We start from the raw sequence: 15,144 nt of genomic DNA, 5'->3' as shown, positions 1-15,144 counted from the left end.
TCAGTTCTTCAGTGTCAGCATGACAAAGGTTATAGAAGTTTTGCAAACATTTTACATTTTAGGTCCTTTTAAGTTGTGTTTATTATTTTGAAAATTACAGGTTCTATCGTACTTTTAACTGAAAACTTCTCGGCAATATGGGATCAAGTAAAAGGAGATTAGGAGGAATTATATTAATAATAAAGATTTAAGAGTGTTCATGAGATTATTTTTATAAAAATGTCCACTGTGAGCAAATCTTTTTCCATGTGAAACTAACACTGGGGAATCACATATTTTGTAAGTGTATTACATATCTTTTATCTAGACAACAATGGAATACTGACATTTCTAGATTCTCTCTCTGCCTTTGGAGGAAAACGTGGACAAGTGCAGTGGTTACAGACTGTGTAGATGACCATACAGGTTTGGCATTTCCTGAAGAGCACTAGGGCTAAGATAATGCAACTTAGACTGCCACATTAGAAGTCTGAGCTCTGTTCCTTTTTGTTATTTTAGCAGGTAGCACTGATCTAGCTACCTTATACCTTTCACTGAAGCCATTCTGAAAATTAAAAGTCTGAGATCATTGATTTAACAAACTGAAAGTCTCCAGGACTTCTAATTCAGCCAAATCTGTATTTTTACAGGGACAACAAAGGCACCATTACTAACGAAGCTTAACCTTCTGCCTGCCTCAAAGGTCTTTCAGCAAGTTGCATTAGCGGTATTATAGGCTCTACCATGATGTAAAGCATGCATGGAGCACAAGCAACTCTGCCTGTCCAAGCACGGCAGGCATGCTGTCAAGAGTGTTCAGACAAACTGGGTTCACACAATCACATTTAAGTATGTCTTTTCATTAATTGTAAATCTATAACTGTCAAAAGTTGATTTCCCAGACATGAAGTCTAATCAGTGACAACCTTTATCTTAATACTTTCTGTTTTATTCAAAAGCCCTGAATATACAGCTAGATAACCTTATCGTATTGAGAAGAATTGCCTTCAGGAAGGATGCCCATTCAGTCTGTATAATGATTTATCACATTTGTACTCATACATCGGCTCCAACTCTGCAGATGATGATCTATGGTACTTAGTCATGTTTGAAGACTAATGATTAACTTAACTTTTAAAGCTTATCAAACAGCCTAATCTATGAACTTTAGAACAAACTCTAAAATAAGAACGTGGAAAAGGACTCTTCAACTACTTGTCTTCGAATAATGCATATAATACTGCTCAATACAGTTGTCACACCTTCACTGAAAAAAATGCACTGGGATGATCCGCAAAAGAAGAGAAAAAATTCCCTAATAGCTACATTATTTTAAACCTGATAAAATGCTACTGAATTAGATTTTATTCCCCCATTAATAATGATATGGAGACAAAGTTTATCGTTGATGTACAACTGATATAGCTTGAAAGAAGTGGACAAGGTTTTGGGCAGACAGGTTTATGTGACTGAAAGCTAATCCTTTATTTTTTTGTAAGAGTTATCTGTTAATGTAGTCAATATTATTTCTGCCTACAAGCTTTGTTTTTCATATTCTGAGATAACAGGTCTACAAGAACAATAAGAATAGAATAGAATAGAATAGAACAGAACAGAACAGAACAGAATATTGCAGTTGGAAGGGACCTACAACAATCATCTAGTCCAACTGCCTGACCACTTCAGGGCTGACCAAAAGTTAAAGCAAATTATTAAGAGCATTGTCCAAATGCCTCTTAAACACTGACAGGCTTGGGGCATCGAGACCATCTCTCTAGGAAGCATGTTCCAGTGTTTCACCACCCTCTCGGTAAATAAATGCTTCCTAATGTACAGTCTAAACCTCCCCTGGCACAGCTTTGAACCATTCCCACGCATCCTATCACAGGATCCCAGGGAAAAGAGATCAGCACCTCCCTCTCCACTTCCCTCCTCAGAAAGCTGTAGAGAGCAATGAGGCCCCCCTCAGCCTCCTTTTCTCCAAGCTAGACAAATCCAAAGTCCTTAGCTGCTCCTCATAGGACATTCCTTCCAGCCTTTCACCAGCTTTGTTGCCCTCCTCTGAATGCATTCAAGTACCTTTACTTTTACCCTATTTGAATCCACCATCAAAATTAGGGTCTTGTGTGTTGGTTCTGACAGAAGTTGTTGAAGACGGTGTTCATGATCATTCCGCTCATTCTGCATGTTTACTGGGATTGTACTTGTGCTTTCCCTTACCTTGTAGCAATCAGGTTGCCAGACAGCATTTACTTGATCCCAAGGCCCTTGTCAGTCAGCATTCTACTCAGAGCTCCCCCTCTCGGCTTTTCTCAGCGTTATATTACCTGTATTTCTCTGGCTACATCTGCACTCCCTTGCCGCTGTTACTGGTCATTTTGGTCTGTCTGTCTCTCACACACATAGATGACAGACAGCTGCAGTCAAACTCGTCTTGTAGATCTGGAATTTTATTTTTATATCAAATCTATGGGGAAGCTATTGGACTACATCCATTGCCTGGGTTTGCAGACAGTGACCAAAGTCCAACATGGTGTTACGATGATTCAACCCCTACCACAATGAAATCACTACTAGTATAATGTTCAGTCATATATATTTTAATTTTCCTCCACAGATATCTGAGGTGAATATCATTAGTCTTACTTTACAAAGGGAAAAAGTGATGCACAGAGAAGCAACTTGCTCAAAACCATGCAGCACCTAGTGGCAAAGCAGAGGATGGATTCAGGTCTCCTGGGAAACCACTCACTGCTTGCTCCGTAAAGTCACACTACTCACTTTATATACAGCAACTGCAATATTTTCAAAGTAAAAATGAGTTTTTCTTTTGAGGTGCTTCTATAAGAGTACATTCTGATATGTATTTTTGAAAATCCTCTAATGCAATCATAAAACAATTCATAAATAGGAAGCTGGATCTGTGACAGTTCAAAGTAACAGATATGAAAGAAATTCCTGATTAAATCAACAACAGAGGAACAGAAGAAGAATCTGTCTTTCAGAAACAGATGTTCTGTTACTCTCTTGAATTCTTTATGTTTCCAAGAAACTCACTAGCAACGCAGGTGCATGTCTATGAGCACACATGGATGTACATTTGCTCGTGCACATATGTATCCACTTAAAAGATCTGAATTCACCTTTATGGTCTTCCTTCAAGACAGCTGCATTCTACGTAACTGTCACTTCAGCAATGATCTGAATCAAATCTCAACCAAAATAACCATTGCTGGATCAAAAATAGGTAAACTAACATGTTATCATAAAGTAGTTTTACAGCCACTATACTGCATGTCTACAAAGTGAGTGTTTACCTCTGACAGCGTAGCCGTCTTTTACTGATGCTGGAAATGGTGGTAGATTATCTTTTGCATATACATCTTGAGCAAGGACTCGGCCCATTCCATCTAGAAGAGAGAAAAGAGAAAAGACCATGCTCCATGTCATTACAGCTAGTGAAAGGGAAAAAAACAGTGAACAGCAGTGTGCTCTGATGGATGAAATGTATGTGTATGTGACATGAATAGACCTCTCATGTTTTTAATTTCTGCCTTTACATAAATGAAAAAAGACTGGAGTCTGAAAGTACTGATGAAAGATTTGTTCAGTAAGTCTGTGTTCCTGGTTAAGGTGAAATTGTTGACAGAAGGTCTGAATGCCAAGTATCCAAACCCAGAGGTAATGGCTCTGATATAGGATCAGACAGAAAAAAACAAGTATTTGTTTCTTCAGGACAAGTTTTTCTCCTGAAATCTCTTAAAAATATATACTTTCCTGTATTTCAATTTAAAAAAAAAAAGTTCTTTTTTTTAAAAGCTTTTAAAATAACATTTCAAAAGTGAATCCTGTGTGCAAAAAGTGAGAGGTGATTGAGCCCAGAGGACTCGACATAAACAGCAACGATGGACAAGTTTCCATAAATTGACAAAGAAGTTTTGCAACAGATGAGCTTTGCCTAATTGCTGACAGCATTTCTGCTTAATGGAGGGTGAGTGCACATAAGTGTCAGGATTATTTATGTAAATTTACGCTGCTATAGTTTTAAATAGTTTAATAGCTGTTTCAGACGTACTCTTTCCCTTCACTTAGCAACTATGACTGATGAGTTGTAAGCTGGCTCTGCCTCCCTGTAGAGACTGATATGAATTACTTCACCCTCAGTCAAGTGTGCACTACTTGTTTGCTCTCATGGCACCAGCAAGAGCTTTTTTTTAGTATGATGTGGAACAGAGTAGAAAATATGTATCTTAGCCCTTCATACAGTGGGAGAGTGAGAAACAGGATTTATTACATTATGATTAGATGGACTGGGAAGGGGCACATGGGTCAGAACTACTGAGATCAGCTTGATTCCAGCGTATCTAAGTAGAAGAAGGGAAGCTCATCTCATAATAGAGGCCACTGCTCTTAGGAGCGCGTTGTGGCACAGGAAGGCAATATCCAGCTGAAAGTATGAAGGAATGAGAGGATGCATGAATGCTTCTGCCAGGAGAATTTGTGTGGATATGTACTTTATAGATTATGATCTTTCAGACATGTCAAAAAAGAGACACATACATAAAGTGTGTTTCTTGTTTTACAGATAGGGAAATCGATGTGTTCTGGATTTGCTGGGAAGGCAGAAGACCTAACATTGTACACTAAATGGATAGGTTTTTTTAAAAAGTGCACCTGCTTGATTTGAAAATGTTTAGCTCCAGTGAAGTGGCATTATAATGGAGATTATATTTTACTTATTAACACAAAGTGATTTAGTTAGTAATTAATTACAATTATAATAACTTTAACATCATTGTGCTCACATCCATATATATCAACTTTCAGCCTGAGGTGAGTATTTAGGTTGCATTTTTGAAATAGTTATTGCCATGAAAATGCTGATAAAGCCTGTTAAAGCAACTAGAAAAGCACCTTTGTGATGGCTATTAATACATCTGTGCATCACTGCGTATCACCGTCTGTGATACACAACATAGAAGTTATTAAAAAGCTCACAAAAGCTTGTACACTTGCACTGAAAAAAAGAATGCAGACACAGACATTTAAATTATGGCACAGAAAAGGCAGCTATCAAAGGCCTAGTAAAAACACCCTCTGTTCATAGACGCACAAAATCTCATACAAAAGTGATGCTTCTAATTTTAGCAGGCATGTTGTGTCTTCATTTTACTTCTTGTCTGCATGCAAAATCACACCAATTAGAGCAAAGTTGAACAGTATGTTCCTGGCATTCTGCCATGCAATATTTGAAGGGAATAAATGGCCAGCCAGTAGCGGGAATGAATTTCATTAAGGGGAGAAAAATGTAAGAATTATTTGCTGAAGCCTTAGGCATTTAAAATGAAGCAAGTCAGCAACTAAAGGACAACATGAACCTCTGTACTCTCTTTTATTTGAGCAATTATTTTAGAAATACACTGTTTGACCTTATTTTGATTAATTGTAATTCAAAAAAGATGTTCTGAAATATTTTAATGTCATCAAACTGCCCTTTGTGCTGCCCGTGGCTTTCTGATTCTAGCACAAAATGGAGAATTACATTAAACTCGCTTTTCAAATTTGGGTATTTTCTAAAGCTTAGCTGGTGAAACTGGTACAGTTCTGTGAAGAATTTTGATTTCTCAGGGTATTGGTACTGGGATGAAGCAGTGAGACAGGTATTGTACTAGAAGTGATGGATTTGCTCCCATTTTGTAAATATTGCCCTGATTGCCCTTCAGAGTGATAGGAAAAGGCAATGCTATCAAAATAATCAACTAGTTCAAAATGAATAAGCAGTGGAAAAAAGTGTCCAAGCTCTACAGAAGTTATAGGGCTCTTGGACTAGATCAGAAAAACTGTTCCGCTCTGAGTCTTAAGCCCATAAAGTGTGGATTGCCTCTGCTTTGTACTTTTAGTACCAATTAAACTTCCACCTCTTCTTAGTTTCAGAAGAATAATCATTATCATGCTGTCTAAAAACTTAACCTTATATACCCACGGAGCAATGTTCAGGTAACTGCATTTAGCTGGAATAAAAGGCTAATTGTGGGCTTCATACCAGATATTGATGATGGCAGGTGGGAAATATGCTTCAGATGCCTTTGGTTTACGTCACTTTTGTAAAATGTTTTTGGACTGTCCATTTTTTTTTTTTTAATATGGAAGAGGCTAAATGATCTATACAGGCACTGAGCAATACACTTACCAATGTGAAAGTCATGTTTCAAAAGACGACTTTACACATCCTCCCCCTTATGTTAGGAGAGAATAGATTTGAGAGACTACAGCATGCCTTGACTTAATGAAGAATAAAGTCAGGACTGTACTGGTTACTTGTACAGAGTAACATTCAGCAGCTTTATTTATGAGGATGAATACTATTTAATATGTTTAGTAATGTAAATAAATCAGGTTAAAATTAATTAGGTAATTTGAATGAAATAAATTGCAGTCCTAGAACTTTAAACATTTCACTTTCCTTACAGAGAAGTTGTGCTCCTGAAAGATAATTTTCAGGAGCTCAGTGTTAATTCAAGACACAAAACCACAAAGAAAACAAACACAGCACAATAGTGTTTTTCTGAGTAGAGTTAGTTAGGATTCAGACCTCCAGGACTACATTTCTATTATCTCCTGAAATTATAGGTTTATCAACGGAAAAATAAATGAATACATAACCAAATGAAAAGCTGGTTCTTAATTCATTTTTTAGCAAACTAACATATATATGTGCGCACGCATGCACACATACACGTATGCATATATATGCCTATACAAAAAAATCCTATACATTTGTCTGTATAACACTACGGTGATCACTTAAGAACTTCTGAAAATGAGATTCCATCCTGAGATTTGTATCTGTAGATTAAGAAAATTGAATTTCCAGTATCACAGACACAGATGTGTCCTTTAGGATGTCTCCTAAAAGCTCAATCCTGAAATTTCATACTATGTATTAGGAAATCTTACAGTGCTACAATAAGTGTATACTTGTTGAAAAATAAATTGCAGGATACAATTTTGCACTACAGCACAAAAATATGATGGAATATGTCTTTGTTAGTATTTTTATTGTTGGTACTGTTGGTTTAATAGTCACATAGTTGGTATGTGATTATTAAACCAAGAATGTATCTCTGATGATATAAACTGATGATCTTACCATCTATCTAACTCTTTTATTTTGGGTGGGAGGGAAGAAGTTCGTAACTGAAGTGCCTCAGCAGACTCAGAACATTATTTTTTAAAGAATAACAGTGCCAGGAATAATAATCAATATGTTCCAGACTTAGAATCAGCCTGAATTTGATGTCAGTAATCAGGTAACATGAAGAGCAAAATGAAGTATCAGCTAAGATATTATAAAGTATACTAGAATACCTTCTCTTACCTTGACAGCATATTCCCATGTAGTGAAATAAGAACAGAAACAATCAAATTGCCTTTTTGACAAATCAGAGTATATAAAACTCTATAGAGAATATAAGCATCTAGCTAAGACCAATTACCTCCATTCTGTCTCTGTAAGGACATTTTGAACAGCATGTAGTCTGAATAGAATCACTCTGTTATTGGTATGGTAACATTATCAGTATTAACACAAAACTGTTACTTAGTCCACATTTTGAATGTTTTTTAATATTAAAATAAATTACATGGTGAAAGCTTGTCCAAAGCATGTTGCAGCAGGAAATTACATATCTGTGATTTTGTCTGATTTCACCATAGTTCTAATGAAGAAGTTTACAAATCAGATATATGAAAAGGCTGCTACCTACTGTTGAGACAAATAGTTTGCACAAAGACTGGTATATACATATAAATAGATGGCGACGTTATTGTTATATATATAAACATACATGTAGCATGTGAGGATTATTCTCTGTCTACCTAGAAGAATATTTTCAGCCACATTTTGTTAACTTCTAGGGAAAATACAGCTTCTGTCCAGAAACACAACAGCAGCAACACAAAAGTGTTGTGAAACAGTATGTAAGCTTTCATCCAGAAGTGTAAAGGATAGAGAGATGGAGAAAAATGAAAATAAAGATAAAAGGACAAGAGAATAAGACATATTTATAGAATCAAGGACAAAAAAAGGAAAAATAACAGCTTATCAATACTTGTTTTTCCCCATAATCAATACAGACCGAATTCAAGAACTTATTTTTGCACTTCACTTAGTTTTGCACTAGAGTTTAAAAAATCAAAACTATTTTTATGTAAAAAAGAATAATAATGCTACAGTACCTTATATAGCAAAATAAACATATTCTGTGCTTATTTTTCAGGGAGGTACATAGCAGACGTTTATCCTTTATTTCAGGAGTTCAGTGTCGTATACATAGCATCTATTTGGACTAAATGTACCTATCACTGTGGCTCATAATATTGTCCATAAAGTGCTGTCTTAGCAAAAACATTTAACTGACAGCTATCCAAAGAGATCTAATAGCTATGCTCAGGCATTTATGCCTCAATACCTTCTAATCTGCACACCATTATCAAAGTGCAGGGTATAATATGCATATTTCTTGTTGATTCAGGATTGGTGCTGTTCTGAATGCAAGATATGCAGCATCTTCTCAGAGATCTGCTTCCTGCTACCAAGGCACAGGGGAGTGCTGATCTCCACTTGGAGCAACTGAACACACAGGTGTGATTCTACATACAGTCTGCTAAATCAGTATGTCAATACGAAGACATCTCAAAGGTTTGTGGCAGCACAAAGATTTGGTGAAGAGCATGAAAACTTTGAACTTTCAAGGCAGAAGACAGAATACCCCATTCAGAAACCATTTGTACCTCTCTGCTATCTGGAGTCCACTGATGTCCTCAACATTTTGCCTCTTGAGGCTTGTGGTGCCACTATCTCTTTGCTCACCACCTTGCCTTTGGAAAATCTGGAGGAATCCCTGGAGGAGGTTTCCTTTTGCCTGCCTACTTTAGGATTACTTGTCCGCATGCTTCCTGTCATGGTTTTGTTCTGTGCCAAGAACAGTCTCCCAGATAATGCCCAGGCTTGGTGTAAGGGATAGCAGAAGCACGGGAGACACCTAATAGGCATTATGAACACACTGTTTCAGGAGGGAGGATAGTTCAGCTGAATAAACATGAGAGGTGCCCTCCTAATTCCTTTTAAGGCCAGAAAATGGCTTCACCTATCCCCATTTATTTACAAGTATAGACACAGTCACAAAGTCTGACCTTTTGCCTGCTGTTTGGTGCCTTTTAAGACAACCTCACTGTACAAATCAATAACAGTTACCCTTGATTATAAAGTTTCAGTAAATCAAACATTAAATTAAACAAAAAAAAAGTCAGTATCAGAAAAGGATCAACTGTAGTGGTAGAATAGAAAGGGAATTATGTTGCGTTTATGAGAAGAAGGGGCAAATTCTGGAATGACTAGTAGGCCAAGTAGGATCTGGAAAAACAACAGACTGAGACGAACTGTTAAAAATACAGACATGGAAAAAAGTGACCTGGAATCAATAATCACTTTGATTTGATCATTAATCTCAGATTGGAAAGGGGGTTTAGTGAGAATCTCCCACAGTAAGAGAACAGAGTGAATGATCACAGTACAACTTGGACCTACTTGGCATCTACAAAAGTCCAGTGTTAAATCACCACTGAGGCAAATTGTGGTTTCTATGTTTTAGCTCTGTTGCGTATAACACAGAACAGAAGAAAATTCATTTATATATTTAATTAGAGCTCCCTTACAGATTCCTTCAGGAAGCAGCACTGAGCTCAATCAGCATTCTCCTGACTTTGAAAGGAGACTTCTGCTCCTATTACTGGCATTTCCTAAAGCAGTTTCTCCTGGAGAAGGGCCTGTCTCAGAAACCTCAGAACATTAATAAAAGAGCAAGTCAAATAAGGAAATAGCCACCCTAATACTCACGCAGAATCCAACTTAAAATACCTCTGTAATTGATGATTTCTGTTCCAAGCACTGGGGTCATCTCCAGAACTGTGATAAAGGCCTTGTCCATAGATGTCAATGGGAATGGAGACATGCGGTGTCTTCTTGCTACCTTGGTAATGTCAACAGCACTGTGACCTGCAACAAGAGAGCACCAAGTTTATGTATGCTACAATCTGTAGATGTACACAGTGATGTTCATTTAAACCACTTTACTGAATTTAATACGGCACTTTGTGGTAAATCAATTTAGTTAGTTATCACTATTGAGTATTTATGTCAGATGCTGGGAAGGCACTGTATTCAACTATAATCAAAAGAGAGATTTAAAACAAAACACAATTTACAGTTGAAAAAGTTCACAAAAGTGTATATCCTTACTTGTCATGAAAAACATACCAGAAGTCTTGACGAGCATAAAAGGATCAGTTAATCAGAAACAGAAACCCTTCAAGATGATGCAGTATTTCACACTGAGGATGATAATCTGAGGCTAAGTCAGTTCTACGAACTATGAACTCAGGACGATTCACTCTCCATTCTGTTCTCCACAAACACATCTCAATATGCTATGTGCAGTGCACAGATAAAACATAAAAATGGACGCTGTCCCAGTGAGTCAGTGAGATGGGAGTCAAACGGTTTGAGAGGAGGATAGAGGGAAGCACAGTGAAATCACTGGACCATCAGGACAGCAGACAGTGTTACCAGCTAGCGGGGCATCCTACCCATTGTCAAGATTTTGTAGTCACCATAGCAAAGGTATAATTTGAGTGAAGGTAGTAGGATGGATTAATGGAAGCTTACTTTTCCCAAGTACAAGGGACAGGTTGGGAGAAAATATGACAAAAGTTGTTTGAAAATGAAGCCAGCGGCATGTTTCTTGATACTTGCTGAGAGAGTAAACAAGGGGACAACAAGCTTTGAAGGATTTTGGAAGTGAAGATAAGCAACGGAAGAGAGGGAACTATTGCAGGAATACGTAAACAAGAGTAACAGATACAAACCAAAAGATTAAGGAAATGACATTTGTAGAAATATCTTGAATGGATTTGCCTAGAACAAGAAGGTATTTATGAGAGCCAAAGTGGATGATGTTCTACATGTAATATGTAATGATATTCCTAAAGCAACATAAATTATAATAAGCTAGTGTTAACAAACAATAGAAACTAATTTTTAATGACATGATTTTGCTTTGCAGTAGCTACCTAAATATCCCATTTGCTGCTGCACATGCCTTCACATGCTGGAAAAAAATAGATCATTGCTTTAAGTGTAGTCTTCTAATAAAAAATAACTACAAAAATAGTAAAACAATCACGCAATCTAAGCTTTTCCTTCAGAAGAGAAGGTCGCTTAATCAGTCTGTATATACAAAACTTCTTTCAGCACTGACACATGCTTGTCTCTCTATGTAGGAGATTGTTCATTAATTTATTTTTTGCCGTTAACACAGTAACTATCTTTAAGAGGAAGAAGTAGAGACAAATAAAACTGCCCACCTTATTGCAGTCCCAAGAAAGATTCTGGAAGAAATTATTTGAACAATCTCTTTGTACGTATTTAGAAGATAACATGGTGATAAAAGCAGGCACTGCGAATTTGTCAAGCACAAATAATTTCTAACTGACTTAATGCCTTTCCTTAACATAGCAGTTGGCATACTGAGGAAGAGAGAAACAGCTGATAAGATATATTTTAACTATATTAAGACTTTTCACACTCTTAAACATGACTTTCTCATAAGCAAACTAGGGAGAAATGATCCACATAAACTACTTTAAGATAAAAGTGTAACTAGTGGAAAAACTGCATTCCTGGATTTAACAACAGGGATGTCCCTAGCAAGCTTACATTTTCCATTATTATGCCTGTATCTTGCTAGCAACCTCATAAAAATGAGGAAAAGGAAAGGAAAGCATTTGTGAGACACAGGCAAATCTCCCATACCTTTCTCTGCATAGAGAAAGAAACCCGGCTCAACAGCACCATAATTCCTGCAGGTCCAGCAGATTCCACACAATATATGTTAAAACTTTTTCCTGACTGTGTAAATTAAGAAACTATTTTCTTAAAAGGAAAAGTTGGAAAAAGTGAAGGAAGATGCTAGGAAAAAATATGTCACAGCAGTGAAAGCTGGGCGAATTGTGTGGCAGCAAACAACCTTTATGCTACAGTCATTAGGCGCTTTAATATTTATGTTTTACTGCTACCTAAAACTCACTGCTAGCTACTTCAGAAACTAAGATTTCACCTCTTTAACCCTTAAAACGTGAGTGAATTCAGAGGCTTTGAATGCTTTGAATGGTGCCCAGAGTACTACTGACAGATTCGGAACTCTGCGTCTGATACACGCCATTTGCTTAAGTCAAAGGCTCTGTTAAAATCTACTGAGAAATGTGTTCTTCAACACAGTTTTTTTGAAAATAGATAAAATCCCCTAATCTCTGACAACGTTGTTCCAACAGCAAAAGTAACACCCATTATTTCTGCAAGAGAAGTCAAGAAAACACATACTCAAAAATAGAGCCCCTTCAGGTTTAACACTAGCAGGAATAACCTTAATGAAGAAAGACGCATGTGTAACTACTAACCCTTCTCTCTCCCTATTTCTTCCTACGGACAAATGCTAACTCTTCTTTTAGAGGTATCATACATTTAAACAGATCTGGAGACAAACAAATAATGATTTTTTAAATTCTAAAATTACTAAGTGGTGCTTTTTAATTACAAGTAAATAAGATTAAACAACTCCTCAGACCTTCCCAAGTTGTCTTTCACTAATGTCAAATGTCAGATGGCTCTAAAAATAACTACTTAAATTAAGCAGCATTTGGTACGACAAAATAATCCTCTAGCTTTGAAGCAGTTAAGTCAATTGGTTGCATAAGATAGAAAATTCCTGACAGCCTTCTCTTATCACCAAAACAACTTCCTATTCCTGTTGTTATACATATATACGTATGGTGGATCAAATTTTAGACCAGGAGATTCCCGTAAAACAAAGGAAAGGAATTGTGCAAATTAAAGAACAGGTCATTTGGATCAAATCTGAATTCTTAACCTTTGCAGTTTTTGGTTTGGTTTTATGGTTTTATGTAACCCAACATTCAATTTCATGTTCAGGTATGAAAATAAAAATCATATATATTCAGCGTGAGAATTTCCATTTTCATTGTTTTTGAGCATTGATTCTTTTTGCCCATAAAACTTGCACACACATGATCATTTACAACAATACATCACCACAAACAACTCCATGTCATTAGAACAACTCGGAAGAAAAAATTAAAAGGCAACTATCCATTAATATGTGAACACTGTGAGCTATTTACACTTTTATTTTCTCTTTGGAATTAATTTCATTGTCTTAAGTTATTAAACAACTTCTGCAAACCCACTTATGTCCCAACCATATCCTTCTCTTCTCATCTGACTACCATTGCTGTCTTCTGAGCAGTCTTAGTTTCTCAGTAGAACTATGACGTTTCAGTACTTACTTGCTCTGAGGATGTTCTCCTTGCTGCTGCACCTAGACTGGACCTGCAGAGAGAGCACAGAGTCTGTGAGCTACAGAAGTTAACAAGAATGCAAAATACAGAGATATAATGGGCAAGCTCCTGGGATCTAAGACAGAGGCTATACATATTTTCAGCAACATTCTTACATACTCTACATGAGATAAGTATATTTAAGCAGAAGGGTAGTAGCTGATGGTCAGAATCTGATACAATCAATTTGATTCCACCGCACCCCCCACAAGAAACAAGATGGCCTAAGGACAGTAATAGAGTAAAAACAAAGAACACAGTGGTTAAAATTACGTGTTAAACTCCAGTTTTAAACAAAAATTCCACATTTTCTTATACAATTGTAATTACAGTAACTCTGAATCTAGATCCTGTTTTATGATTAGACAAAATAATAACATAACTTTGTTATCATGACCTGCTTTCAAATTCTATTATTGATATTTTCAGGTTTTATAGAAAGAGTTTAAAATACTCAATTTAGATTGTGTTGATTCTGAAGATATTTAATAAGACTTCTTCATAACTGTGTAAGCAACTCAAAATCGTATAAACAGCTCCTGGCTGGAGCCAGATAAATTTACTCAGTTGTTTCTGTTTGCTTAAAAGAAGTGCTATGTTCAGTATGAATTTTACAGTGCAATTCTACTTTAAAAAGTAACTGTGTGAGAATGACAACTGGTTTCTCAACAAATCCTCTTCCTAGATGCTTAGCTGCCACTGTGCTATTCCAGATACACTAGTCTGACTCCAGAGAAACTGGAGGATTCACATTGGTCTAATATTCTCGTAACACTGGATATTTAGAGTTCCATCTGTTTACCATGCAGATTTTAAAAAGAATTGTTTTTTGAAGAGTATTAGTCCTGTAAACACAACACAGTTTAAACTTTATCTGTACTGAAGCATCAGCTCTTGTTAATTCTTCTCAGGTTTGGAAAGATAGCACATTGTATAATAACACTGAAGTTGCAAGTTTTTAGATGACCTAATTTGAACAGCAGTCTATCTTCTGGCAGGTCAGCTGACTAAACTGGTAACACTAGAATAAAAAGCTTTTTGTGTGGACAAAACCCCAGCTAAAGTAAACTTCACAGGAAGACAAACCTCTGAGAAAGTATGAATGGAATCCTTCTTTTTTACTTTACTGACAAACGTATTGCTAAATTTCAGTGAGAGGACTAATAAAGTAAATCCGTGTGGTGAAAGAAGTGGAATAGCACAGGTGACGCTGAGGGTGTAATTTCCCTGTAATTTCTGCTGAAAAAGCGAAGGAGTGAATCCAGATTATCTTTCAGACTACAGTTTCAATTTGCAGTTACAGAAAAATTGCCTACAAAGTGTATAATTCATACAATTCATGAAGAATGGTACACAGTCAACTCTCAAAAAGCTGTCTTTGGAAAGGAACAACCATTTAAGGTTGAAACCAACTGTGCCCCAGCTTCTAAACCTCTTTCTTCTGTTCCACAGCAGCTTGCCCCAATTGTATATTCACATAAAAAAATTGGATTCTACAGTGCAACACAGTCTACTTATTGTAATGGAATAACTTATGGAAAGTAATGTTGCAACTTAGAGTGGGTTATGGTGTCCTTCCCTGAAAAAAACTGTTGTTTAAAAAAAAAAAAACCAAAAACAAAAACAGAAAAACCCCAAATCCTCCCTCCTTCCCACCAAAAATACTCTACAAGAAAACTGCAAACAAAATAT

At 36.5% G+C, this 15,144-nt stretch overlaps 1 protein-coding gene across 20 annotated transcripts in view; it reads right to left on the bottom strand.

Annotated features, from left to right (window-relative positions):
- Window positions 1-15,144, bottom strand: part of GPHN (gephyrin) — a 300,275-nt gene that overhangs the window by 41,894 nt on the left and 243,237 nt on the right. For all 20 annotated transcript variants that reach the window (XR_012673911.1, XM_075151848.1, XM_075151849.1 and 17 more), the window contains 3 exons: window positions 13,402-13,444; window positions 9,899-10,036; window positions 3,297-3,389 (listed from right to left, as the gene is read on the bottom strand). Coding sequence is in view for 19 of the 20 variants with exons in the window: in XM_075151848.1 (XP_075007949.1) it covers window positions 3,297-3,389; window positions 9,899-10,036; window positions 13,402-13,444 (274 nt within the window). In the remaining variant the exon portion in view is untranslated. The remainder of the gene's footprint in view (window positions 1-3,296; window positions 3,390-9,898; window positions 10,037-13,401; window positions 13,445-15,144) is intronic.

This window comes from Calonectris borealis, chromosome 5 (genome assembly GCF_964195595.1).
Source record: "Calonectris borealis chromosome 5, bCalBor7.hap1.2, whole genome shotgun sequence".
NCBI lineage: Eukaryota > Metazoa > Chordata > Aves > Procellariiformes > Procellariidae > Calonectris > Calonectris borealis.
The sequence above is the reverse complement of the archived record's forward strand: the minus strand, read 5'-3'. Positions and strand labels throughout refer to the sequence as shown.